The sequence below is a fragment of the Dendronephthya gigantea genome, unplaced genomic scaffold (assembly GCF_004324835.1).
Source record: "Dendronephthya gigantea isolate DGI-Jeju-01 unplaced genomic scaffold, DenGig_1.0 000000F, whole genome shotgun sequence".
NCBI lineage: Eukaryota > Metazoa > Cnidaria > Anthozoa > Malacalcyonacea > Nephtheidae > Dendronephthya > Dendronephthya gigantea.
Genome location: NW_021163010.1, coordinates 6,835,309 through 6,862,776, shown reverse-complemented (window position 1 = coordinate 6,862,776; position 27,468 = coordinate 6,835,309). Strand labels below are relative to the sequence as shown.

The 27,468-nt window shown below is 38.3% G+C and overlaps 3 protein-coding genes across 3 annotated transcripts; 1 reads left to right on the top strand and 2 right to left on the bottom strand.

Moving 5' to 3' along the window:
* Positions 1–1,118: 1,118 nt before the first annotated feature.
* LOC114518779 (chloroplast stem-loop binding protein of 41 kDa b, chloroplastic-like) lies at positions 1,119–5,977 on the bottom strand. The gene is made up of 3 exons (XM_028538770.1): positions 5,873–5,977; positions 3,713–4,371; positions 1,119–2,171 (listed from the first exon to the last, which is right to left on the bottom strand). Exons 2-3 carry the CDS (start codon positions 4,354–4,356, stop codon positions 1,526–1,528), a joined length of 1,290 nt encoding a protein of 429 aa, XP_028394571.1. The 5' UTR covers positions 4,357–4,371; positions 5,873–5,977; the 3' UTR covers positions 1,119–1,525.
* A 4,594-nt stretch (positions 5,978–10,571) lies between these two features.
* Positions 10,572–20,603, bottom strand: LOC114515931 (KAT8 regulatory NSL complex subunit 1-like). The gene is made up of 8 exons (XM_028535253.1): positions 20,424–20,603; positions 17,985–19,729; positions 14,740–15,398; positions 14,173–14,278; positions 13,929–14,014; positions 13,482–13,616; positions 12,232–12,518; positions 10,572–11,822 (listed from the first exon to the last, which is right to left on the bottom strand). The coding sequence occupies exons 2-8, from the start codon at positions 19,085–19,087 to the stop codon at positions 11,124–11,126; spliced, it is 3,075 nt and encodes a 1,024-aa protein (XP_028391054.1). The 5' UTR covers positions 19,088–19,729; positions 20,424–20,603; the 3' UTR covers positions 10,572–11,123.
* Positions 20,604–20,994: 391 nt separating this feature from the next.
* LOC114520393 (GDP-fucose protein O-fucosyltransferase 2-like) lies at positions 20,995–26,394 on the top strand. Its single transcript, XM_028540644.1, has 5 exons — positions 20,995–21,530; positions 22,963–23,094; positions 23,822–23,888; positions 24,400–24,706; positions 25,207–26,394. The coding sequence occupies exons 1-5, from the start codon at positions 21,022–21,024 to the stop codon at positions 25,482–25,484; spliced, it is 1,293 nt and encodes a 430-aa protein (XP_028396445.1). The 5' UTR covers positions 20,995–21,021; the 3' UTR covers positions 25,485–26,394.
* Positions 26,395–27,468: the final 1,074 nt, after the last annotated feature.

The window sequence follows — 27,468 nt, the reverse complement described above, 5'->3', positions numbered from 1 at the left end:
AAACGTTAAACGATTGGCTAATTTGTGAGGCATACTCATTATTAATGGTAATGTTGATATTTAACATATTTCGCGATCAACTGACCGAAAAAGAACCACCATTACACCTAGTTTTCTAAGGTAATCTTGCTGTAAACTCACCTCGCCTCACCTGGCGTCATCAAGGTAGTGTTTATTACGCTTGTGCTGGGGATTGGTTCCAAAGGGAAACCACCTGTCAACCCATGAACCATTATCACCATTTCTCCCTAATTTTATCCAACCCAATTTTAAAATTGAACAATAATTTTACAAATATTTATATATAATACTACAAACGCAAGGCCATTATGGGCCAGTATTAAAAGTACTGCACATATTTAGTGCACTTAATTTGGGCGTAGACTAAGAGTATGGGAGGATCCGGATCTCAAGCTCTTCGACGAAGTCAATTTTGGAGGACTTATAATTATTTTTCTGCAGGAAACATACTCATAAAATATAATTCCATAGATAATATTGGTATGTCAGATCACCGCCATTACAATGAGCCCCAGCCCTGAACCCACGAAACTGTACATGTTTGGTTTGTTTGGTACCAATTGAGGCCCTGTTTACACTATACCGGATTGCTTCCGGAGTGGGTCAAATTTTGTAGCTAAGTTGGTAAAAAATTTTGACTGTCAGAGATCAAAATAAATATCTATCAAACTAATAAACACTGCTGCTAACCATTGCCCTTTAAAGGCAAACGAAGATATCGTAACAAGCGAATCCGGTATAGTGCACGTGTAAACGGGGCCTGAATGTCAAAAGTAATCCACATTTTTTCCATAATTTTGAAATCAATGAAAGCCATTTTAATCTGTTGGGAAAATACACACCCTCAGTGAATTTTGACCATACTTTTAATTTGTTATTTTATACTTAATACTATATGAGAGTAAACAAAAATTCAGTTTCGAAGTTTATTATTTGATATTTTATTATTATTCTAGCTATCTGATACTATATTGAAGTGATGAACAATCGTGTTTTATACCGGATGTGGCTTATAACACTATAAAAAATTGCAACGGAGTAACAAACATGGTCCATGTTTGTTACTCCGTTGCAATTTTTTATAGTGTTACATGGTGTTCTTGGAAAAGTTGAAGCGGTGATAATCAACACCCTCGAGATCGAAACGAAAAAATGTTGGCCAAACAGGGTGATATTATGCATAAAGAGGATAGAGAATAGTTTGTTTGATGCATTTTGAAGAAATGTCCTTGCCTTTCATCTTATTTGACTGTTTTGGTCAGTTACTAAGGCTACTTATTTTGAACGAGCTACGCTAAACATAACGGAATTGCCAATCGCGAACTGGCAGGCTAACCGCAAATGCACTTCTCTTCCGGCCGGCGTACATTACATCTGATGACATGTTCCAAGTTTCAGAAGAAATTACTGGCTTTGTAACATGTTTTACAGTTGCGCTACTACTTTACTGTCTTATCCTATATTAACCGTGCCATTATGAGTTGTTGCTGCAGTTGAAATCGATCTACAATTCCTCCGCCATTCTTTCACTGTCGTTTTCACCAGCCGAACTTTGCAAAGGCTCACTGTCGATCTCCAGCGCTCCTTCAGGAATCCCGACGTCCAAGTCTACCCCTGCGAGAACAGTCTCACCGAACTGTTGCTTCAACTTGAGTAAGAAGGCATCGTATAATTCATCGGGGACAATATTGTCCAGCATATCAGCTAACACTATTTCCTTTTCCTTGAGGTAATCGTCTTTTGTCATTGCGTTGTGGTAAAACTCGCATGTTTTCTCAACCGCTTGCTTCCAGGGCATTGGATCCCATTCGAGCAATTCCTGGGCACGAGATATATCAAGCGGGCCTTTTGTTCCGGCCGGGTACACATACCAGGTTGATTTATCGTCCCCCTCGTGTTGCACATTATCTATGCCGTAGTATGAAGCGATGTCTCTTATGACCCGAGGAAGAGTGATGTGTTCCTTCAATGCTAAATTCACTACCTTATTTTCTATCGAAAGTGTGTCCATGGCAACAATTCTCGAAATCACGTCAGCAACATCGTCGACGTGGACGAGACTGAATAAATCACTCCGCACTCCATTGGGAATATGAACTGGATGACGAATTACATCATGGGTTATGATCCAAAGTTGGTAGATCCACCATCTAAATTAAGGCAGACACCGATTAGCTAAGCAATGATTCTTCGGTAATGTGGTAGTACTGCCAAAATCTTATCAGTGTAAAGGTCTGTTCACACGAAATGACCCGATCCAATTTTGTCGCATCCATGCAATTCACTTCTGATGGATGTTTTATAGTCTGTTGGCTGGCAAAGTATACGGGCGCATCACTGATCAACTAAAGCCAATGCAATACTGCTTTATCAATAACAAATGACATTCCGTACGAGATCCGGAAAAGTTGGATAGTGTGAACGGACCTTAACATTCAGTTTAATTAATTGATTGGTTCGACAATGGGTTGCGTCATTTTGCGCGAAACATTAACTGTTGAAAATTTATTTAAACGTTACCGTATAAAATCGTGGCAGCAGCCCACTCATGTTGGAACCTTTTATGGGCTTTCATACCCACGCATAACAAAGTACGTATATGCATCATTACCATAGCCGGATGATTGAATAGAGTTCGGGTCTCGGAGACACATCGTAAGACTGAGTGACTCTATTCATAATCTCATATGCGTATTTATCGTAATGTCTCCGATCCCAGTTAATGTGTATCTTATCAAGTAACACAGACTGAGTGCATGTTGCAGCTGTTTTTGTCGAGAAGCCATGAAAAGGTCTTATTAAATTAGGTGTTAAAGAATGGCAACGCGGTCGCGAAAAACTTCGGACCACAAGTTATATATTCATAGCTTTTGTCTCTCATGGGATTTTCCCTGTTTCCGCGTCGTGAGTGGTAAAATCCGTGTAATATACTAATCAATTTTAAATGGAATATTTTAGGTGGCTTCCTATAGATTTAAAAACGGTCACCGGCTAAAATGTTTTTTTGAGGTACCTTTAATTGTAAGGATTTGAAGGTGAATTATGAAAAGGCGAACGGTTACATTTTGATTCAGCGCTTTTTGTCCCCTGCATAACCGCAAGTCTGCCCAATTTGAGGGATCGTTTTGCGTATAGGATTTTTTGTATAAAATTTCATGTGGTAAAGATTAGTATGATTTGAAAATCCGCAATTAATAAGAATATTAATATTCATTTCTTTGATGTATCGCGGGTTTTACGTCATACTCAAACCCATGGGCATGAACATAAATTGGATAATATTTCAGTTATGCAGGAAAAAAGTCTTAAGTCTACGAAAGTCAACTAAAAATTGCTAAAATGCTTTAAAACCCTTCTTTAATAGGAAGCAAGTTGTGATATAACCAGTTGGAAAGTCGAAATACTGCTGGATTTTCGATCAGTTGATATCTCTGTGATATTTATAAGTAACATAAGAAATGAAAACGCTATTTAGCATAATTATGAAATCAAAAGTCAATAGCGCACAATTTCTGTTTATATATTAAAATATCTATATATATGTCCGGCTATAACTAAGCTTTTCAATCCCGACCAATCAGCATTTGCAAACGCCTTATATTTATATTAAACTCAAACTGCATGTGTACTTTGTTCAGCAATATCATGCAGTAGCGTAAATGATATTGTTTCCATGCATTTGTTGGCTCACCTGTAGGTAGTGTCACGTGGACCAATGGCGATCGGGAGACGCAGTATAAGATACGGAACCCCGTTTTTTGTTTGCTGCATGAGCAATTCTTCGCACGCCAATTTCTGGTCGCCGTACGGAAGCGCTTTCTGTAGTTCCTGACGTCGGTTCGGACTGACCGGTCTCGTTGCTTCGCCCTCTTTACTGGGTTGGGTGTGATTTTTTGCGCTCACTTCGTAGACAGCTTCGCTGCTGATGAACACGTACAAACCGATTCTGCCCGAAAGTGCGTCCAAAATCTGGCTCACATGTTTCGGCGAGAACGAAGTGAAGTCGATCACGACGTCGTAAAACGTCTCATCATCGATCAATTCCTTGCATTCCAGTAAGAGCGATTTTTCCCGGTCGCAGTTGATTTGCCTCGAGGCGTGCGGTTTTATCCTCTTGTCCGAATCATAGTAAGGATTCCCTCTGTTCAGCAAGGTGACGTGGTGACCATTGTCAAGCAAAGAGAGCGTGGTCACGCCGCCGATGAAGCCGTTTCCGCCGAGAATAAGGATATGCTTCTTCGGCGCAGACGACGACAATGCGCCCGCGAAAAAGTGCAGTAAAAATACAGCACCAATAGCGAAAGAAGTCTTTCTATCCATTGTTATCAGCGCCATTTAATCGTCTGTAGTCTAGAAAAGAACACAAAAAATAAAAAAATTGTTCGCAACTGTAGCAAAACACGGAGTCGACGCTATTCACGATGGCTCTGTTTGCATCGTTATAATGTCGAAATAAGCTACAAGAATTATAATGTATAATTATCTAATGCATCATCAAACAATGGTGCAAACGTTCAATTATGCTAAAATCAAAAGATATGTATAACGTTTCGGTGATGTTGACTTTTCGTTTCACGGCAACAGCTTTTGCGCTGAAGCCTGCTTTTAAATCATCCCAAGACACTTTAAATGTCCACACTGAATCATGACGGCTATGTTGCTATGGGATTTTTTTGGAATCCTTAAAGAAACAAATTATTTGTTCCTTCAGTCACACATGACCGCATATGACTTTGTTTTCTAAGCTTACCTTAGATCGTAATGTTGCTTGATACTTCTCGAGAAGAAAATGCTGGTTCGTGGGCGCCGGTCAATCGAACGTTGATTGAAGGGGAGCGTATTATGCCAGGCTGATTTCTATTGAAAGTGAAATTGTTTTCAAAAGAAAATTTGCTAGGAATAGCAGAATATATGAATATGGCCCCCCTCCATTAAAGTTTGATTGACGCCAATGTGCTGGTTGAAATCCATTTATATACGTCATAGCGACGGATACACATATCAAGCTCACTATACTAGAAAAGTTCGAACATATGAAAATATCAACCTTATATCTGTAAATTAAAATGTCTGTTCACATACATTGCACTTACAAAAAAGAGCTTGGTATTCCACAGGCATGGGTATTTTGAAATACACCTATGATAAGGTCTGCATGCGCAGAGCAGTTGCCACCCACCCCCTATCAATATATTTGTTTTTCTGCTCTGACGGATTAAATGTTTCAAAAAGTTTCATTCATGCTCCCCGGTCCCTCTAAAAGTAGCCCTTCCTCCCGCCCCCTCAATCCAAAAGTTGCTCAGCTCATGGACAATGGAACTTGCTGACATGGGCTTCATATGCATGCATGACAACAAATTGGTCTTGAGACTTGAGAACTGGTTCACCCAAGCTCCTATAGAAGCATCGGGAATCCATGGTATTGTTTCAAAGCATTTGAGCATTCGTATAAAACGCGTGTTAGGACGTAGTGCGAACCAGGCATTAGCGTTTAGTTTACAGCTGTTAAAATGGAGACGCATTCCGTCAGTCAGTTATAGATTTTTTGTATGTTTTACGCTCAATATCATATATAGATAATTCAAGATAGGCAGTTGTTATACCACATTTGTTGCGCTACTCCCTGATTACATTGACGGCGGAGACTATACTGTCTATACATTTATATAGTGTTCGCATGACGTGCTTTTATTTATATTAAACCTTATAAACTACTGACACATTTTAATGAAAAATCCATGCAACCCAAAAGGAACGTATAAGAAAAAAAAGACCGGAGTGCATGTACACTGACTGTTAATTGATCTATTTTCTATTTTAAGTAAATCAACTTTCAATTCAACTTACGTACCAAGACGTAATCTAGCTTGAACTTTCCTTCTTGGCCCCGACACTGACTTCGTCCAGTATGACGTTCTCCTGAATACATATAGGCTACGGTTTGCGGTGTTTTTTAATGCTTGCAATTAAAACGGCAATCGCGGATTTATACCGATACAAAAGCTGCCAGTTGACCAATAATATAATACGACGTGTGAAAGCTGATTAATGCCGAAACCATAATCAATATATTAGCATGGGAGTAAACAGGAGCATTTAATCCGATTGGATATGTTTTTAACAGTGTTTATATATAAACGCACGGCTGAAATTTTGTTTGCGCCATGTCGAAAAACACAAAATATATTAATGGAAGTGGGGGCAATTATATAAACGCCTTCAATGCCGCTATTGGAATATGTGCGTTGATTGTTTTTAATATAGCAATGTTCTCTTTTTGCCTGTTTTTTAACACACGTGCATGTGCATGCATGCATGCATGGATCTTCGTAGTGGCAGTGGAAACGGCGAGACCTTGTCACAGCGTGGACGGCGTTCTCTATGATAAAAAAAGATGAAAAGTTGACTTTTGTCGCCACAATTTTTCGTTAAAAACACAATAACTGCATGCTGATCACTATCAACGGACTCACAGCACCACTATATATATCCTAACGGTGGGGATTTAGGCAAATGCAATATACATTCAATATAGGAACCTTTTAATTAGAAATGAGTCGAGTGACTGGTCTTGTTCATATATTAACCCGCGGCTTTTGGATGTTATCATTTTTTTTCCATCTAGAGTGTAATGCGATTTTTTAATATATATTTTTTTATTCTTTGTGGCGCATATATTAACGCGATCTATATCAGCGACTCGAATCTTCGAGATCAATGATTTGATGATGCCGAATTCATGCAAAACTCTCCGGCAGGGTTGATTGAATGTATAAGTTTAGCACCGGATCGGACAGAAAAAAAACACAAGGACATGTTATTTAGCTCGTGCTGTGCACAGTCGTGTTGTAATTGCTCAAAATTACACAAGCAGACAGAATTTTGGAGGGCGTATAGATATATAGATAGAGCGAATTAGCCTCTCACTGAAGTCATCCCGCCATATTAATGAAAGCCAATTAACAATTCTATTATTATATACGTGGCCAATTTTGAAGCTAGCTTGCACGAGCTTCTGAATACGTAGCTATATACAATTTTGCAGGTATGCCGTATGCATACTATAGCTCTTACGCTGTTCAGAAAATTCTAACGAATATCAGAGAGAAATGGCTAAGCGTTGCCGTTGATCACTTTTTTTTCAGCTAGCTATATAGTTCGCAGGAATATTCGCAGCCAATTCTAAACTTAGTTTCACGAAACAGCAAATAATCACAAAGATTGTGCAAATAAAAAAATTCTTCTATATACTGAAAGTAAACTTAGCAGAATATCTATAAATCTCTGAAAATAAATTGCAAATCATATGATTTATTTTATTAATATCTTATCTTACCATAATATAAGTTTTCTTGCATGCTATTAAACATGACTGTTCTTAAAGACCGAGGTCCAATATTTCTTGGTGTTAAAAACCCAGCAAGTGCATGAGGTTTGTTGAGAGAATTGTTTATTATATGGCACAAGGCATGCATGCACTTTAAAAATGCATGCCGCGATTATTTTCACCTGAAACCATGCATGCGGCATTTGCAGACATCCTATATTGATTACAATATAGCTAAATTGAATTTGCTTTTGCCATTCTCGTTCAGAGTTTCCCTTTTTTTTCATCTCGCCGATCCATTATGGGAAAGTAATAGACCGCTGAAAATTCTTCTCCGCCAATCATGGAAATACTGCATACATAAGCATGCTTGATATATTTGTAATAAACTTGTTATATATAATATATATCCTAGCCCTTCTCTCATATATAAATAAGTTATTCTCTTTTATACGTAATTTCAATAGCAAGACGGCTGTGTTTATTGGATAAGTATATGATAAAAAATGACTGATTTTGATTCTCTCTACCGATACATCGTTAAATTTCTATCCGTTGGGGTATTTGTAGTGAAATAAAATTTAGTCTAAAGGAGATGCTTGAGATTTGCTTGCAAGTATAGAGAACAACATTGGCGTTGCATTGTCTCAAACATGATTTCCAGTGGAAGCAGTGGAAGCAGTGTTATTGTTCCAGTGTAGTTTGTGAGTCTCTGTGGGTGAAGTCGTTCACATATAGCTTGAGCAGCCACGAGGTCCACACTGATCTCAAAATTGTTTCGGATAATCAGAACAGAATGTTCTACGTCATGCAATTGCACGATGGATGATACACTTATTAAGACAGTTGCCGTTTCTATATGCCTGTGGCTGTGGACGGGCAAAAGTTAATCCGCCGGAGCAGTTTTCATGATTGATGCAATCACTTTATGCATGTACTTATTTTCTCGCGTTATGCGCTGTTTAGTTCACCGTGCAAGTCTGTCTATGACTTTTCAACAATGGCAATATGGTCATGTACAGTGCACTGCATGCACTGTCCTGAACTCAGCGTTTATACTTGCTTTTGAATTAATGTCGAAATTGCAAACCATGGTTCATCTTTATGCACGTTAATTGCTGCGAGCGAAGCGAGGAGCATTCTATTCTGTATGCGTATACGATCTCGCTGTTTTGGTATGTATGTAGTGTGTGACGTCATGATAAATTTCATGATGTGTGACGTCATGATAAATATTAAACCTATTTTAGATATGTTTCATATAATTTAGATATGTGTCACATTATGTTATGAAAAAATTAAATAAAAATCGATATGTACATTTCGCAGCACTTCACTTTCTATTAGAAATTTCTAGTTTTACACGAGCTAATAACGATCTCATGCCGACTGAGCGCACTAGGACCTGCTTCAATCTCAGCGGTCTAGCTCGCATGGTCGACAAAAGACTAAATTAACCTAGCACAAAATAGATTTATTTTTACCGTTTTCAAAGTTTTCCAAAAGTGAGCTGCATTGAGGGACTTGCATATAATTTGCACATACGTGGACGCGTAGGCAGGTCAGTTAGCGATTAAGTTCGATTTCAGTTTAATACATATTATCAGGACTGGCCGTGGAATTTTCTCGAGCAGTCAGATCGAGCTGCCGGGCAAACCGTTTCGGACGCGCGCTGAAACAATTACAGTTTTGCAATTGCACATGCATGCCGCGCAGCTAAGTAAATGTTAATAAATGTAAGACTACACACAGTAGCTATTAACTACGATTGTTTAATCAAGAACAGCAGGTCATAACTCATAGGACTTAATAATTCATAAACCCTAAAAGCGAGGCTAGGCAGATGTCGAATCGTTCGTATCTTGTCATCTTGTGAGTTACCATAGAAATAGTATATATGAATAAATAATGTAACAGCATGCAACTGTAATATCTTCACTGACAAAGCTGAGAGAAATTGCAACTTGAAGTTCGTAAAGATGCATGTAAAATTGCTGTAGATTTTTTTGACGGGCAATCCGTCTCGGCTTAAGACAGACTTCCGAGATTTTAACAATCTGATTATAGCCGGCCTGGCCTAGCTAATGAAACAGTCTTCGGTCATCACATGTTATGCAGTCGTGCTGTTGAAAGCATTCCGGAAAAAAATTCGGCTAACTTAATCATTTTGTAACTTGCAGTACGCACCCAATCTTTTGATCAATCCAGGAAGAATGACCAATCGAATATTTTAAGCAATTTTGATTGGTTAATAGGAAGTTACGAATTTTCTGCATGGGAAAATCTGCGGGGATTAATTAGCTAGGACAAATGATAAACTGTTTGAAGAACTGCACCAACTGGCATGGAGACAGCGGACACTAGTTACGGCCTTATTTCTTTAACGAATTACGGCCTCTACTACTTTATCTATATTTCATAGCAGTCAAATGCACTTCAAACATGCAGTATGCAGAATAGAGGATGAAATGTAGTGTGTAGAACTGTCTCATTCTGTTTTCGCTTGGGTAGACGCGTCGAAATTGCCGAAACCGCATTGTTATAGGTAGGTGGTGCCAAACCATTTAATATTTTAAACATCACTGATTAATTCTCTTTTATCGAGCATTGTTTTGATTGGTTGCCATTGAAAGGTTCAACACACGAGTGGGCAGTTTCATAGGGTAATTTTATAAGTTTACAACTGACCCACATTACAAGAGACTGACATTAAATTTTATGTTATATATACCGGGAGCGATGATGTTCGTTGTTGCACGGCTAACTAGTCCCAATTCTCTCCACTAAGTGCATTTTCTATTTAACGGAGGCCGGTTGTATCGAGCCCGTTTAGCTTTAACGGTGGGATAAGTCAAAATTAAAAATCGTTCAGACTGACTTTCGGTCGCGAAATGCTCGACACGACCATTCAAGCTGAAATGATGACTTCGTGTATATCGACCGGAGGTTATATTGTAAAAGTACAAAAAAAACAATCCCAGAACAAGTATAGAAAAGAAAACATGTATTCATCTTGACGGCGATATACATATTTCACGTTAAAATGAACTCCGTAACCAGAACTCATGCTATTTACAGGTGTTATGAAAGCTTTACAAGGAGACTAAACAACATTATGATTGATTCACCAACAAACGTAAAACGAGTCATTTTTTTGGTTCTTTGCACTATTCGTAGTTAAACGCTAGACGAAGGTACAAAAGATTATTGTCCGACCAACGTATCTTGTCACAATATAAAATCATTTGTAATTTTAAGGACCGAACAAGTTACAGTAACAACCAAAGGCAAAGCATACTTAGTACACGGCAATCGAGGTGTAAATGACAGGTGACGAAAAATAAATCCTACATATCCACAGTCAAGTCAATCACTTTACACCATTCTTTGATTTGCTATCGAGGTATTTGGTGCAAAATTTACAAATATAATGGTAAGGGGGGCAGTTATATAGTACAGATTCCTCCAACATACCCTGGTATTTTATTTCTTTTAAAAACTTTGCAAAACTTTTCAACATATTCAAAGGACTACATTTTACATGGTTTAGCTACTTTTACTCCTCAGACTTTTAGCCGTGATGCTGCTAATTAACAACTGTTTGCCACAGGTTGCGACAAACTACGTATGCTTTAGTACCAATGTTGTCCGAATCAAGTTTGGCATTTAGGAATCATTTTAACAATGCTACTCGGGTTTGATTAGTTGTGTGCCTGGTCTTGCAGAACCTTTGTGTTGGAATGGCGACGTTTGGCGAAGGTGATGTAGATGGTCTTCATCTTTTCGCCAGCTTCAAGACGATTCCTTTCCTCGGTGGTTTGTTGTCCGATTCAGTGTTGTCTTGCGCTTCAGGCGACAGCAATTTAACCGTCCAGTTTGAATTCGCCGTGCTGTCAGGGCTGTCGACAGGGGAGAGTATTGGACTAGCCGTGCGCGAAGACGACGGAGAGGGTGGAACGGACAAGACACGGGGCGTCGGCGGCGGGTTGTTCAAGTGATCGATCTCCGTTTCCGATAGAGGAAACTCCCGTAATGGCCACGGTGTTACAACGGGCCACGCCTCGTTGCTGTCCTCGTTGTGGTCCATGGACGAGCTCCTCCGATTGTGATTCCTCGAGCTCTTTCCAGACCGCTCGATCTTGCTGGGCATCGAGTCCGACGACAGCATGTTAACGAGCGCACCGGATAGACCCGTAGGCGAAGTAATGTTCAAAGATGAATTCAGCGACGGGGTGTTGGATGTTGGCGATGGAACACCCGATGAATTATGACTAGCAGTCAAATGACCGTCGAAGAGAAGAGATCCAGGAGAAACGGGTTCAGGGGTTGTCGCCTCACTGTTCTGTCGAGTCGGCCGTTTCTTCTTTTTTATCGCCAAGCCAACAAACCGTTTCCTTTCGTTTTCTTCGCATTTTAAATGTCTCAAGGCAAACGAAAGATTTGAGAGATCCTCCATATCCTCCTCATCTGCCTCCTACACAAAATTGAAAAAAAATCTTTTTAGAAGATTCACTTAATACTACTGACAAATCTTTACTTGCGCAGTCTTCGGAACAACGGTCGTTTGCCTTTTTGTCCAAAACGAGCAAACGTTTATAATTCAAGCAATGACGGGGATAAAAAATTATGAACATAAAATGGGTATGCCCATTTTTATTGTGATTTACAACGAGCTCGTAAGAAATACTAACATTCTTTCATGATTTTCACCTTCGAAGTCGTGTCATTTTTTTACATTAGCGCACGAAATAGTATTTTGTAGTATGTCGGTATGTCGAAATGGCATATCAAAAGTAGTATTGTTTAAAAAGAATTGTGGACAAAATTTGTTGGAAATAATTTACACGATCATTTAGCTGCAAAGAATGTAGCGAATGCATTACCGGTGGGTATTCTTTGGGTGTAACAGTCGTTTCTCGCCAAGCTGGTGTTAGAATTTCCTTATACTGAAGCTTCTCGACTCTAGTTGTCGACGCCATCGAGTACGGGATAACAATATTGTTGATGTCAAACGCATTACTGGTCGGTTTCTTTTTTTTCGCGCTGAGTGCGTTCGCGGGAAAGGAATGACCAAGCGAAGTCGGACTGGGCGTGTTTGAAACGGGACTCGACGGTCTACTACTGCCAGACGGTAATGACAAGCTTCGGGCTCGTTTCTGCAACTGATTGGCTAGAAAACAATGAATGCATATAAGTTGTAGAAAAATTACCGGAAACGTTTCCTGTTCGCACATCGAGGGATGAGTCAAACTTAAGTCTCTTAAGTCTTCTATCCCGGGTTGACTTTCAAAGCCACGCGCGAGAAATATGATAATTAGATAAAATTCACTTCGCAAGTTTGATCAAGAAAGGAAGTTCCGGGCACCGAAAACACAATACCGGTTCGCCGATAACAAAATAATGAGACGACAATGAGGTCACTCTAGTCGTAACTTCCGATGTTACGTAACCTTCTTACGTAAACTGTTGTGCGCCATCTTCCTAACCAGTTATCTTTTAACCGTAAGCACGTTGAACTTTGTAGCTGAACTCTGTGTCAGTTTATTGCATATTTCGTATAAAGAATGAGGACACTTTGCAACGCTGAGTGGCCCTTCTAGTCCTCGCATTATTCTGTGATGATAACTTCGTTTGCCGTTGCACAGCAATGGTTGGTAGCAAAGGTTTATTGCTTTGGCAGATTTGGTAATATTTATTTGAGTCTCGCAGATCGAAAACCTTCATAGACTCCCCGCTATTTCTATAGCTAAGACAGATAGCTATTCGATAATAGCGTAAACAGTGGTTCAAGTCCCAGATCGTATAGAACTATTTGCCAAAGTCTAAATGAGCACGTTGTCCCAAAACACCGACATCGTGTCGCGTGTAAAACAGCATGCATCCAGTCTTCGTTTTGTCGTGTTTCGTGTAGGTGCAAAGAGCTGCGGTTCTTGGCAATCAGATGTCGCGGAAACTCTGAACAACTATGCGCAATGTTGATATAATGTCACTTAAGACACGATCACAAGTAAAGTTGTTCGAAGGAATTTGGCGCCTGGCTTTTACCTCATAGCTACTGTCTGCATCTCATAGTAAATCCCATCAATATGAAGAAACAATTGTTGGGTATGATTAATAAACAGTTTAAACTTACCGAGTCTCAAACCTGCGTTTACAGCAGCGGATCGTTTTTTGTTCGCTCTTGAGGATTTTTGCCTCAGGGTTCGTTCGTTCTTGGAAGAACCTCCCGCCTTTTTCCTGTTCTTTCTGTCTCTTAGGCTTCGAATACCTACACAACAGATCACAAGACAAGTTAAAAAAAATCTGAGAGAATATGATAGCCAAAAGAATGCCTTTAAGCATGGACAGACCTTTCGCTTTCTCATTATACGGATTCACTACAGTGTTAACATACTTTCCACTTCATATGCAGTGGATCTGAAGACAAGGTTAAAAGACTTCGTTGCACGTCTAGCGACCCAAAAGGATCGAATCACGAAAACGTATAAAACGATCATGAATCCGTCTCCGGTGTATAAGAATAGATTCGGTATAGCAAATTTACGCTGTAGCTATATATGGAAAATATTTGTACATGTACCTTGCTTTTTGTACGACAATTCAAGAGCCTCTTTACGCTCCTTCTTTTTAATTGCCGCAGGAGAACTCGAAGATCGAACATATTTTCTAAAAATGATTTAGAGAACGGATTAAATAATTTAGGTTATGGTAGCATTCCTTTTTACTCTAAAATCAGTACACGCGTATGTAATTTTATCTAAACTCCAACACGCAATACTAACGTGTAGAATGAAGATCGTGTATTTCCCAGCAAAAAATCGTACCTTTTTGTCGCAGTCTTTGCATCACCGGGCGCGTTGAGTTTGAAAATTTTACTTTGAAAGTTTCCTTTCTTCAACAAGGCACCAAAATGCAAAGACAATGGAACTTCTACACGTAATAAATGATTAGGAATGGTTAAGAATAGCTCTTCACTTCATTTGGAGACAAGAATAGTAATTTCCAAGAGTATCACAGCATGAGAATTAAGAAACTTCATCGTCTTTCAGAAAAAAGGAATTTTATGGAGATTGACATGCAGACACTGATGAAGAGATCGAACAAGTGGCAACAAGATCCCACGTGTATTGGAGAGACTACTAAACCGTTCGTAGACAGAAAGAACCAGGCTGTAAAGTTTCAAACAACTACCATAAAAATGACAAAAAGATAAAAACAATGGGTGGCTTTTTCTTCTCTTTTGCGATTCGTCTACGGTTTTTCAATCGTTCTATATAATTTCCCATTGTTTCGTATAACTTTCATTAAACCCCAGTATTCCTGAATTAGGAATCCTCTTTCATAACTGCATGATAGCTCCAAATTTATACAACAAATACTTCGCCTCTTACCTGTTTCGAACGATAGCACAGGATGAAAGGACAAATCCATCGTTGCAACCCTATCCCTCAGATCTTGTCGGGACGTCAATCTCGGCAACTTCGGCGAACTCCGCTTGCAAAGCACGCACGGCGTCCACGAATCGCCGCAAGAACAGAGCATGCACGAACTCGGCCTTTCGATTTTGGCCAGATCGAAAAGTTTTCGTTTCTGCCATTGCTGCACGGATCTAGTTCTAGCGGCCGTACACGAGTCGATATGATCGCCATCGTGCTGGCCAGCGAATTTCTGGACATTCAATAGCAGGTTCGTGTTGCTCTTTTCCGACAGCAAAGGGATTCCAGAGTTTTTCGAGAACGCAGTGTCGGGCGTCAGAGAGCTTGTCATTATGCCGCCTTGAGCATGAGCCTTGCGATTGTTTAGCACATTCGCAGTGTCCACTAGAAGATCGTTGGCGCTTTTGTTCGCCATCGACACGATAACTTTGTTGTCTGGAACGTGTCTTTGCTTTTCGAGATTGATTGGCCTCTTCTTCACGCGAACTGCTTTGTAGGTTTCCTCACATCTGCGTATTCGACGCTCAATGTCGATGACCTGCGACCGAAGCCACGTCCATTTTGATGCTATGGTTCCACGATCAGAGTAGAACTGGTTTATAAGGCTTGGAAACCTTTTGAAAGAAAAAAACCCTGGATCAACTTCAATCTTTATCGAAATGCTCACCACATACATTACTCTTTCAAAATAAAAATACTCAGGTGACCGCGCGCTCATATTTTAGCTAACCAGGACTCAGAAAGTTACAGCAAATCTATTCTGTAGTATCTAATCCATAGTTATTCTTTTTGGAACCACTTAAAATTTGTGATTATGTTTAGTTAGCTCTGAGATAAATATGAAACCGAAATTAAGTATATTTCAAGAGACTTTAAATTGTTTCAACTGAAAGACGGAATTTTATTTAACAACTAGTCCCATTTCACTAGTCTATTCCCGCCATTTCAGACCACCTGGATATTAGGTTTTCTTAGGAGCCCACTCTTCGGGTACTGGCTTCTAATATTTTAAAAATTTAGGGGGAAACATATTTGGGATATTGATAATCATATCATATTGCGGTGTTACCTACGTAACCGGAATTTCAAGGACGCACCCCAACGAGTAAGTACTGGAAAATTACAGGGAAGTCGGGGGGTTTTTTCTAAAAACCAAAATAAGGAACTGCATTGAAATGGAGCTCTAGTAATGGAGCTCTGGTAACTTTTAGTAGGTAATGTAGCCAAATTTAAGTTCCCTAAAGTATCTTTTAGAATTATTGTAAGCTATTTTTAAAAGGATTAACGTGACGTTGAGGAAAAAATAAAGATGGATAGTATTGATTCTGGCACTCAATTTGGAAATATGTGGTAGGTTATCCCAAAATGGAAAATTCCAAATCTAAACAACTTTTCAGTCTAAAATGCTTTGTCACTTTGATATACTGCGATCAGTTTCTTACCAGAAGTGTTTGATACCATCTTCTGGGGGTGCACCCTATCTCTTCCTTTCCTACCAAACCACTGAGTAAAATTCAGTGCCTTCTAACTTTCCCCTTGTTTTTATACAGTTGTAAATATAATAGTTTGATTTCAGGAGCTTCTATTTGTGGAAATCTGTTTAGCAGCAGATATTGGTATGATCATAGACAATCCAGAAGACAGTGCATCTTCCGGATTGTCTATGGTTTGATTTAAACCAATCTGCAATAATTATACAACCTTAACATTATTTGCTGGGTTCATCATTGCTTCTGTTTTTATCTGTCAGTCAACACTTAGGTCTTTATCGACAATCAGGGTTATTTCAGGTAAATGAGATTTATTTACAACACGAATATTGACATTTGCATGGAAGTATTTGACAGTGTACATAGGCTTTCATAGCAAAAAATGAAGTATTCTGAAGGTGTAGCTGACAGATGCATGGTGGAATATGAAGGATTTAAAACTTTCTGAAATATGGTATGTTACTCAAACAAAGACTGTTAGCATTAGGCTAACAGCTTCCTGATTGGTGTTCTAAAGCTAACTTACAATCTGTTCCTGTTAAATTCTGTTTCCTCACATAAATTTTTACGTTGTATGTCACATGTAACTAAACTCTAGAATAAGATCTTAATTTCTACAAGGCATTTGAGAGATGATTAGTGAAATCAATTGGATGTTTTTAAAACCTCTGTAAGATTTTTCATTCATCATAATTACATAAGATAAGAATTGATGTTCATGGATAAAAGCCCTAATATTTATTTTGTTAAACATAATAGATGTTTTGATATTTTTCGTTCTTTTCTGCAAGGGTGTTAAAAAATACAGGCCACAGACAGCTAATATTTATATTTTCTTACGAATAATGGCAATACTCTTTCAATGAGATGTCAAATCATTAGTTTTCAGTAAATGTCACAATGAGGTAGATCAAATTGAAAGCAAATAGGATGAGGGACAATTGGAGATAGTTTTGTAAACATTTTGGTCAGAATGCAAATGAGTATAGCAATAATAATACAAACTTTGATTATTCATATCATTATTCTTAAGGTTATTCTACTTAATTCTACAAACATGTGAAGAATATTTCAAGTAAATATGCATAGACGAAAGTCACAACTAAAGCTGTTTTCAAGAATTTCTTAATTTAAACAAGACTTATGGTTGACATAATATTGAATCAAGCATTACCCTTTGCCTATATGATTGAAACTCTTCAAATTGGTTGCCAAATTCAAATGTCTATCATTTGGATAATTTACAAGCTGGTTAGCCGAGCAAGAGCAAATTAGATCAACTGGGTTTGGACATTTGAAGTATACATAATCTGCATAACAACAGGTTTCGTTGAATTCTGACAAGTATATGCATAAGCCAGTCCATTATTAGATATTATAGGGAAGTGACAATAATGTAATGTGAATGTGTGATGTAATACATTAGCATTGCAATGCCTTGAAAATTGCACAATTTTTTTCATTATCATTTCTAACCAAAATTAGATATACTAAACGACGACCAGACCACAAATGAAAGAGTCTAAAATTAGGTTTAAAGGACTTTCTTATACACTGGCAAATGTGCCAAAATCATATCTGTCCTTTTCTGTACGTGGAGTTTGAGAGACCACGCTGTCGGACTCGTTCATTTCCGGTTTAAAGTTTGGCATATACCAAGATTGAACTTTTAAGCAAGAAACCCGAATTGTATTATTATTTTGGACTTACCCCTTAGTTTTGGCTTCATTACTCGGAGGATTACAATCCATTTCGTCGCAACTCTCGGCGCCCGAACTACATTCAGTAGCGTCCGAGTCGCCCACATGTTCAGCTAGTTCGAGCTGACAGACCAAAGACTTTGCGGCAATCCCTTCAGTTTCCTTGTCATTTACAGGGTTTAAAACATCCCCACAACCAGCCCGAATATTATTTCCACCCATTTCGTTATGATTATTATCCTTATTCTTTCCTAACGAAGCTTTCGGAGGCTGTTCTTCCCCGACACGACCCACTGCCTTGCTTGTAGATTCGCACGACGTTTCTTCCTTGAGTTGCCTCGAAGGCTGTCGCAGGGTCAAATCCGGTTTTGTTTGATCATATTTCTGTTGAGAAAGACTCAGATGCGCCTTTCTCCGGTTAACAGCGAATGTTTGTAGTTGGTCAGTGACGTGAGTTTCAAGCTGCCGCGATTGTAATGAACGAAGCCTTCGTTCTAGCTTGCGGGCACGAGTGGAAAGCCGAACTTGATTTAGGCCAGCTTTTTTTACTTTTTTCTCAAACAAAAGTCGCGGCGAGGGCTCTGGACAAGGAAACAAATACCTCTGTTGCGTTTCATGATTTGTTTTATTGTCCAAAGCCTGACAGCTACTTCGGTTTTCGAGCGAGTTCGAACCACATGTTTTTGTTGTTGTTATTCGGATCCGGGTGGGCGTAGAATTCAGCGATTCTTTTTGGGCTGAAATAGGGCGAGTTTGTTCCTTCTTGGACGTATTTTCAGCCGCTGAAGCTAAGGGAACATCCTGGCTATTAATTTTGCCTGATTTTGTCGACTCTGAAGCATTACTGAACGCACGAGGCAAGTTGTTCAACTTGTGAACTTCGTCCAATACACGCTTGCCAACAGTAGAGTTTATATTACTATTCGCCATAGATCGACAAAATCCGTTTTGCTTTGGCGTCGTCGAGTTGATCTGCAGCTTTGAGTTGTCTCTCGTTATTCCTTCTTCCACGTAAGGTTCTCTCAAGGGGTTTTGCGAACTCGAAGACGAAATATTGCCGTTCGTACTTGGGGACCCTGCTGCTTCGGCAAGCGCGGGAGCCATTTGCGCCATTCACCATGCCTTACGATAGGGAATTATATAATATCGTCGACCAAATCCACAGCCTCTCATGACAACACGAGAAGCAGAATAAATCCTTCCAAGTAATAATGTTTCGTTACGATACCAAATTATGTCCTCTTTGCACTAAATACCGATCAAAAAATTTCAAACACCGAGCACGTGACCGCCACGTCCTTTTGGCGTAGATTCTATAATTCTTCTGACGAAACACGCCGTATGTCGCCTATTGCAAAACACAAATTTTACTCGAACAGTACACCACCAAAACTAACTCGATGAACCAAATAGATACTTGAAATATATAGATGAAAGCCTTTATCAACTTTCCCAAGTGTTTAATTGACAAAGCACGCCGGTTCTTGGCCCTTCCGAGCGAAAACAAATTCGAGCAAATTGTTAAAAATATGGCGGCTGAAATATTTTCGCTTCGTCTCGATTTTCACAATCACATGGCCGGTTGTTTCAATACAAGCAACCACCCTCCAATACTGCGGTCTGATTGGTCCAAAATGACGTCAGATAAGTAATTCGAGTGTATGTTGTGAGAAGATATCTGCCAATCAGATGCACATCACAAAAATTCGGAACAAATTTGATAATTCTTTCATTCCAAACCCAAAATCTTCGCAGCTAAAAGTAAAAATAAAAAATACGAACAATTAGGGGCATCTATAGTTGTCGAAAGTAGCGATCACAGCATTTTCTGAAAAATACCGTGCAATATTATGCACCAACTGGGAAACAAAATGGCGACCGTATTTGTTGTCTGAGACATATATTCTTTTGGAATTTTTTTTGTAATGCCAGATGATTCCCGAAGAATCAGAATATTCTATTACCTGAAGCGAAAATTTTGGCTTTACGTGAGAAATCTTTATGTCGCTCCACTTTAAATGTTTCAATTTTAAAATAATCAGGCGAAGATTGAACAGGGGGGGAGGTTAGTTAGAACAGATTGAACTTAAATCGAGTAAATTTAAGATCATATCGTTGGCAAAACGGGAAAAAAAATTAAGAACGTGCATGGACAAAATTTTTAATCGAAGTAAGAATTAAATTCTGTTTATTGAGGGATCGTATAAATTTCTTTGACTGACATTCCAGGAAAATATGGGTTAGTAAATATTCAAGTGCCTTGTGAATCCTGTAGGCAACTTTTTTTCAAAATTTCACTAAGATCGAGAGATTAGCTTAGGTCAGTAATAGCGGGAATGTCTTATTCGTCTTGATACCCCCGAAATAGTTGTTACAAGTGTCAGTCTGTCAGACTACCTGTGCAGTCACTGAAGTGCAATGTTGTGTTTCAAAACCGCAGATAGCTCACCTGTGTGAATTTCGACGAAAGAGAATTGCAGGAACTTAACACATCTTCAGTTCTTACTAAAGGCATTTTCGGTTACCTAAAAAAAAGGTGAATGCAAAGAATATAGTTACTTGATAACAATTTGAAATCTCACCGTGAGATAATGATAAGCCAAAACTGCGACTTTTCTTCAATTGTCAACTCTTGTGCAGACATCCGCTGCCATGCCGCAGGCCCAACAATTGTTTTAAGGAAGTTGTGAAAATGGTATTTCCTGAAATGTAAAAATTTCATGAAGTGAGAATGTCTGGGGAATATAAGAAAATTTTCGCACGGGCAATTTTTTTCAAACCAGATTAAATTTAGTGTTTGGTGTACAAGTACTAGAATTTGGTATAGGCAATGAATAATCCAAGGCTTTTTACCGAAGGCAATCTTGAAGAAACGTTGTAATTCTCATTAATCACTTTTATTTCGAATGCCTTGGAAGCAAATTTTGGAAGCAGCGATTGGAAGCACGCAAATCCGAATGCGCCACGGAGTTGCGCCGGGCTGTTCCGAGACCTGTGAAAGGCGATTACAATTTATTAGGTATACAAAATTTATACAAATTGCATACATGGCAAAATTGGAGTTCATTTTCTCTGTTTTGCTCCAGATTTTGTGCGTTTCCAGCCACGGAAATGATTATTTATCCGCGTACGAAGCAGGCAACGGAAATGCACTTAACGTTGGCCAAGTAGTTTCAGGAAAACGGTATTTGATTTACGACGTTAACCCGGGCGAAGGCTTTAATTTACGACGCGACGTGTACCTGAGGGCAGCAAATTTGGTGAAAATATTGAACGAAAAAAGCAATTGGACGCTTGTCGTACCTCCGTGGAGACGCTTGTACCATTGGAAAACGCACGATATTGAGCAAAACGCTATGCCATGGAGAACTTTTTTTGATCTCAAAAGTTTGAACCGTTACATACCCGTTATTGAGTTCGAGGACTTTATCAATGAAACAGGTAGCCCAGGCATTGATCTAACAATCTATTTGCAACGATATAAAGAGGGATGGAAAAATGGAGAATGGGAAGAAAAAATTGACGAACGTGAATGCCTTGAAAGACCTATTTACATGTGAGGAAAATATTGTGTATTTATTTTGCAATTCCATGACTGTGCACAAATGTCGACCGATTAGAGAAAGGTTGGGGTGGGGGGAAGGTTGTATGAAATCCTGCATCTGATATCCTGGGAATCCAATCTCAATCTTTTTAGTTGAAGTCCGCTTATACAGTGCAATTGTACTTGCAGCTTGTAATGCAATTCTACTTTTGAGAAATATAAATGAGTGAAGAGTTTTCAAAATGTGAGTGTAAGTAATGCACATGGAGTGTGTAATAAACACAAACATTTTGTTGTTGCCAAATATACACACAGTACTCACAAGTAGAACTTGCATACAAATTTGCATCCAGGTGGCCACTGGCTAGGTCATGAGGTAACAAGAGAATAATCGGATATTTTGTTAATCAACTGGTTACTCTGCTAAGAAGCAAATTGTCTTGTCTTAAAGTGAATGAAATAATGAATAATATATTGCCCATCTTGGCACAAATATATACTATTAATATAACACTGTGTGCTCAAGATATGAGTTAATTTTTTACTCCTGGATGTCTATAGGTCCATTTACACTTCTTCATATACGATTCTTCCCCTTTTGCATTCGTCAGAATGATAATTGCATACAACTTATTGTGTAGTCTAAATATGCCATAAGTTGAACTGAGTGTAATAGTATGAGTTGTTAACCTTATTGCTCATTCTGTTGCTGACTGGTTGGAGATTTACAGTGCAACAAGAGCCTGTTTTTATGATGCAAACAGCCTCATGATCCTTTTTCAAATTTGCCATAATTATTCCTCTATTTAATTAAACATGGCTAATTTTATTATCCAAATCTTCTCAAACCCAACTATGCCAAACCATATAACGACGTCAGTTAATAGAGCACTAACAAAGGAAGTAGCGATGCAAATCAGACAGTGTGAAAACATTGAATAAAGGAAGAAAGCTTCCTAAACAGCTAACCATATATAGGAATTAATTTATAAAATTTGGAATGTTTGTTTGTGGAAACACCATGTGAAGTTAGTTTTGCAGAGCTTTCAACCTGTAAGCCCTCACCATCATCAGTGCAAATCATTACAAATTTTCAAATAACTTATAACTTATAAATTATCTTTCTTCTTTACTACCATTAAGTGTTTCTCTAACATATGGTTATTGTTTATTACTTGCATATGAGGCATACAGTATAATGACTCCCTCTGGCTAAGGTATAATGATATAATGATAAACCTAGCTTGCATACTAGTCATGCACAAGTATGCAAACAGATATACCAGTTGCACTTGGTAGGTTGAGCATGCAACAGAGCATTTACACCAGTAAGCATTAAATTTCAGCATTAATAGCATGAAAAAATGCATTAATATGAAATTTCAGATTTCACAATTTTCCTTGTTGCTGCTATGTACAATGATACATCTTGCATCTTTTACAGAAAAATGGAAGATGGCAAATACAGGGGGTATTTCTGGGGACTTGAGCAAGTGTTCACGTGGGAGTTCAAATGTATGTCTGTGCAAGGTTTAGCTACAGTATTAAAACCATTGCTAATGGAGACCAGCGCAAAGTGAGTGGTTTTTTGCTCCAAATTACTAAAACCGTTAGTTCAGTTAGTTGGTTTTACTTTATGTTGCTATACATATTTTCAATGTGGTCTCCTAACAGGAATGATTTCAGAGAATGCCTGTATTCATTCCTGACAAACATTGAGGCGGTAAAGTTCTATGAGTTGTAATTTTTGTAACAGGGCTTTTTTAAACTGTATTGTACAGGCCCTAGATTCTTTTCTTCCCCAAGTAATGGCTTTTGCCCCCCCCCCCTAAGTCCCTTTGAGTGTAAATATTACCTAAATAACAATGCACAGAAAAAAGTAAAGATATTCTCTCAATAAACTTTACTCTATTGAGGAAGATTTGTTAGCAAGTGTTAACCTCGTAATGCAGGAAATTAAGCCATAAAGACTCGAAATACGACAAATTTTGCCCCAGATCCCCTACAACTGCCCATCTTTAATTACCGATTTCTAGTTAGGTCATTTTGGCTCATTGCCATGATTTTTAAAAACAGCCTGGTTTCGAAGCGAGAGATTTTGAGGTCAGATATGGGCAATCCACCTTAATACAGAAGGTAATCCACAAAAGCACTTCCTGACCCATGGAGCTAGGAAGAAACCTATTACCCACCATAAAACATCCAGAAAAAGACTTCCTATTTTTTAAAATGAAGCAACGACAGCATATTGTGTATTGGCATCTAGTTGCGTTATGGATTAAATTAGACTGAATTTTTCATAGGTCAGTTTTTATAGATCGATTTGAAGAGGTTCTACACATTGAATACGGCCAAATTGAATACTGGAAGGTAGACTGGATAATAATTTTCATTGAATAATAATTATTTTAAATAATTACTTTGACTTTGTAAGATTAAAACGCCTGTGAAGCTCTTACACCCTACTTTTTTTCTGTATCCAAATCGGTCATTGTTGACAGCACACACATAGAAATATTCTATCACATCAACCACCTTGGCATTTTCAACGACACATACGACTAAACGGAAACCAGACATTACAGGAAAGGAAATTGTCGAACCAAATCAATATGTCATAATCTAAAAATCCCCTAAATCTAAGGTTCACATAACAAAGTTTAAACCAGTTTAAACGAAGGTGACTAATTTAATCGAACAAAATCACGTTTTTTCGGCTGGGTACGATCACCCTAGTAATGAGCGTACAACTTTAGCGTCATAACTTTAAGAATAGGAATCAGGTTCAGTTCAAACTGTACCAAAACACGGGCAATTTTGCCGTTACACAGCAGCATTTTGTTCGAGTATAACGGTAATTGCCTCTTCTTAATTCTGTTAGGCCCGGCGGAGTTTGGTGTTCGCAAAACATTTGCGGAAAATTGGAGACAAATTCAGAAAGGAGTTTCTAAATTCAAACGACGAAGCTGATTCTACGGTGAGGAAAACGGATTGGCGTAAAAACAAGAAAAAAGAAGGCAGCGCAATTGGGGGGCCGTATCTTGGTGTTCATCTTAGACGCGCAGACTTTCTCTATGCAAGAAAAAACTTTGTTCCAAGTTTAGATGGCGCTGTTAAGCAGATCCAGACGATTATGGAGAAACAAAAACTGGATAAAGTTTTCCTCGCCACTGACGCACCAGAAGAAGGTAAGATTTTATCGCTTTAGTAAAATGATTAGTAAAATTGATATTTTTCGGCTCTGAGCCCGTTCTTTGTGTTAACTATATATAGGATATGAATAGTAAAAACTCAAAATCGACACAATCGCCTTTTTAAGAGTAAAGAACTCTTGATCATTCATTTAGCATTTCTTTACCGATTTTCATATATTGCTATTCAGGTGATCTGAAATGGCGGGAAAGGACTGGGACTAGTTGTCAAATAAAAACACATTTCTCGGTTGAAACATCTCTTGAAATTAACATCTCTTGAAATAAACTTTATTTCGGTTTCAAATTTATGACAGAGGTATACTTCATATAACTGAACATAATCTCATGCAGCCAGAGTTACTCGGGTGTATAAAATAGCTATATATTTTATGATTTTAAAACAATGCTGCAAGAGATTTAAAAAAATATTTTGCAAAAATAGACACATAAGTTATAATGTGTTATAATGCCGGTTACACCATTCTATCTTCTAGAAATACAATACCTAAAAGATAGACTTCCTATTGTTAAATATGAACCTACGAGGGCGATTATAAAAAAATATGGCGATGGAGGAGTAGCAATTATTGACCAATGGATATGTGCACATGCCAAGTATTTTGTTGGGACCAAGGAGTCGACTTTTTCGTTTAGAATTCAGGAGGAGAGAGATATTTTAGGCTTTAATGCGGACACAACATTCAACTGCTTGTGTTCTGATAAGGAGATCGGTAGGTGCGAGCAACCAACAAGATGGAGGATTGTGTATTGATAATTAAAATAATATTTTTACTGTTAAGATATTAATAGATCTATTTAGAATATTGTGAACCATGGCAGTACCCAAAATATGAACAGAGACGTGATAAGAGCGTTCAGGTGAAATTTAGGTGAAATTTAGGTGAAATTTAAACTTTTAAATTTTTTTATATAAGTCCCCATTATTCAACTCGACTTTGCAACCTCGTACCCAGGGTCTTGCTCAACTTGTAGGTATGAATATTTCTATTTTGACTTATGCATGGTCTAGCCATTTTTGAAATATGGGTGAAGTGTCAGGGTGTTGTATTCAATCAACCTTTTACTATTCATTCACTTTTACTATGCTTTACTTGATAATATTATAAAAGTGAAAAAGAGAATGACAAGTTGGAATCGCTGATGATTGATCATATTTATACAACTAATTTGGAAGAAATTGGTCAGGGGTGTTTATTTGAGCATAAGCGATCATTCTTAATTTGTTTACGTTTTAAGACAAACCAGAGTTGTATAGAAACCCCCACGTACATTTGATAAAAATAAATTTGTTTAAGAGCTGACCAATGCTCCCATTTCATGTGATTGAAGCTTGTGATGCGACTTATACAACATAGTCGATGTGGAAATCTTTTGGGGAACCACAGACCAATATCAATTCTTTTTATTATTACAACCAGGTTTATGCATTCCTGTTGGAACATAATTAGGTTATTAAATGAAAAGCAACACGGCTTTCGGACCATTTCACGTAAATTGGATTCTAATTTTCGTGAACTTGTCGCCAGACTGCGTTTTTAAGCATCGCGAAATTAACGTGTTTGCTGATGATACCGCACTTTTTATCGCTGGAAAAGATAGCGTCTAAATCGATCACAATCTAAATACGGATTTAAAATGAATCTCCCAATAGCTTGAAGAAAACGGCCTTGTCATAAATAAAAAAAACAGAGTTTATAGTAATCGGTACGCATCAAAGGCTTCGCCGAACATAAATTCAAGAAAGTCGGTTTTTTCAAATATCTTTGAGTTATCCTTCACAACAATTTAACTTAGACCCCCTGTGTTGACAACCTGTATTCTAAAGCATCATGTGGAACTTAATCGTTTATAATACAACCATCTATAATATTCTCATTCTGTTCCGACATCCGATTCAAACTGTATTTTTTTATTCCTTTACACGATATTTAACACGGCATGTTTTACTTTCGTTCGCTCTCTTACATATCTATATTATCTATATTATGTCTCTTCGTTCAACTGGTGATCAATTTCATTATCGTTGTCTCAGGCTGAATTAGTTGAATACAGCTGTACGAATATTACTAAACCGGAACTGCAACATACATGCGAGGGGCGACACTTTATATGCAGGTGAGCAAACTAAATACAGATGAGCAGAAACTCGAAGAGGATATTGACTATTAAGAAGGAAATTTCAAAGTTAAGGTATTTCTTAGAGGAAACAAATAGGATTATGAAAGCGAAAAGTTACGATGAGATGTAGATAATAAACAATCGCGCGGGGAACTAACGCTCATGTATCCAGAAGAATTAAGAATCGACAACGGAAAACACCGCGTGCATGCAGTTGTTAGACAATGGAGGAAGGAAACAAAATCTAAATATTCATCGCCTATAGAAGATAAAGAAAAGCTTGTACAGCAACTAAAGGGAAAACAAGAAAAGGTTGATCAAGAGGCGGAATTACAGCGTCTGGAAATGGAAGTTAAACAGCTTCAGCAAACCAAACGGCGACAGGAAGAACTTCGCGAAGTACAAGTACAACACGAACCACGATTAATGCAAGAAAGACACGAGGCAGAATCACGCATGACGCAGAAGTGGAAAGAACTTCAGTCTCAAAATGGAAAGAACCTCTTAGGCTCTCGTTAAACAGCAGCAAAACCACCCAAAATCAAAATAACCTCCCTAAACGGAACCCCCGCAGATTGGGTGCGGTTTGAGAAAATGTTCACGAAAAAGCGTCGACA

What these genes read in the sequence shown, in the direction of transcription:
- LOC114518779 (XM_028538770.1), bottom strand. Translation starts at nt 4,356, where the DNA reads ATGGCGCTGATAACAATGGATAGAAAGACTTCTTTCGCTATTGGTGCT. An exon ending in CCACGTGACACTACCTACAG is followed by an intron (nt 2,172 to 3,712) that starts GTGAGCCAACAA and finishes GCCTTAATTTAG; the next exon opens with ATGGTGGATCTACCAACTTT.
- LOC114515931 (XM_028535253.1), bottom strand. Translation starts at nt 19,087, where the DNA reads ATGGCGCAAATGGCTCCCGCGCTTGCCGAAGCAGCAGGGTCCCCAAGT. An exon ending in GCAAAGACTGCGACAAAAAG is followed by an intron (nt 14,015 to 14,172) that starts GTACGATTTTTT and finishes AATCATTTTTAG; the next exon opens with AAAATATGTTCGATCTTCGA. An exon ending in CACCCAAAGAATACCCACCG is followed by an intron (nt 11,823 to 12,231) that starts GTAATGCATTCG and finishes AATTTTGTGTAG; the next exon opens with GAGGCAGATGAGGAGGATAT.
- LOC114520393 (XM_028540644.1), top strand. Translation starts at nt 21,022, where the DNA reads ATGGCAAAATTGGAGTTCATTTTCTCTGTTTTGCTCCAGATTTTGTGC. An exon ending in GCCAAATTGAATACTGGAAG is followed by an intron (nt 23,889 to 24,399) that starts GTAGACTGGATA and finishes TAATTCTGTTAG; the next exon opens with GCCCGGCGGAGTTTGGTGTT. An exon ending in CACTGACGCACCAGAAGAAG is followed by an intron (nt 24,707 to 25,206) that starts GTAAGATTTTAT and finishes TCTATCTTCTAG; the next exon opens with AAATACAATACCTAAAAGAT.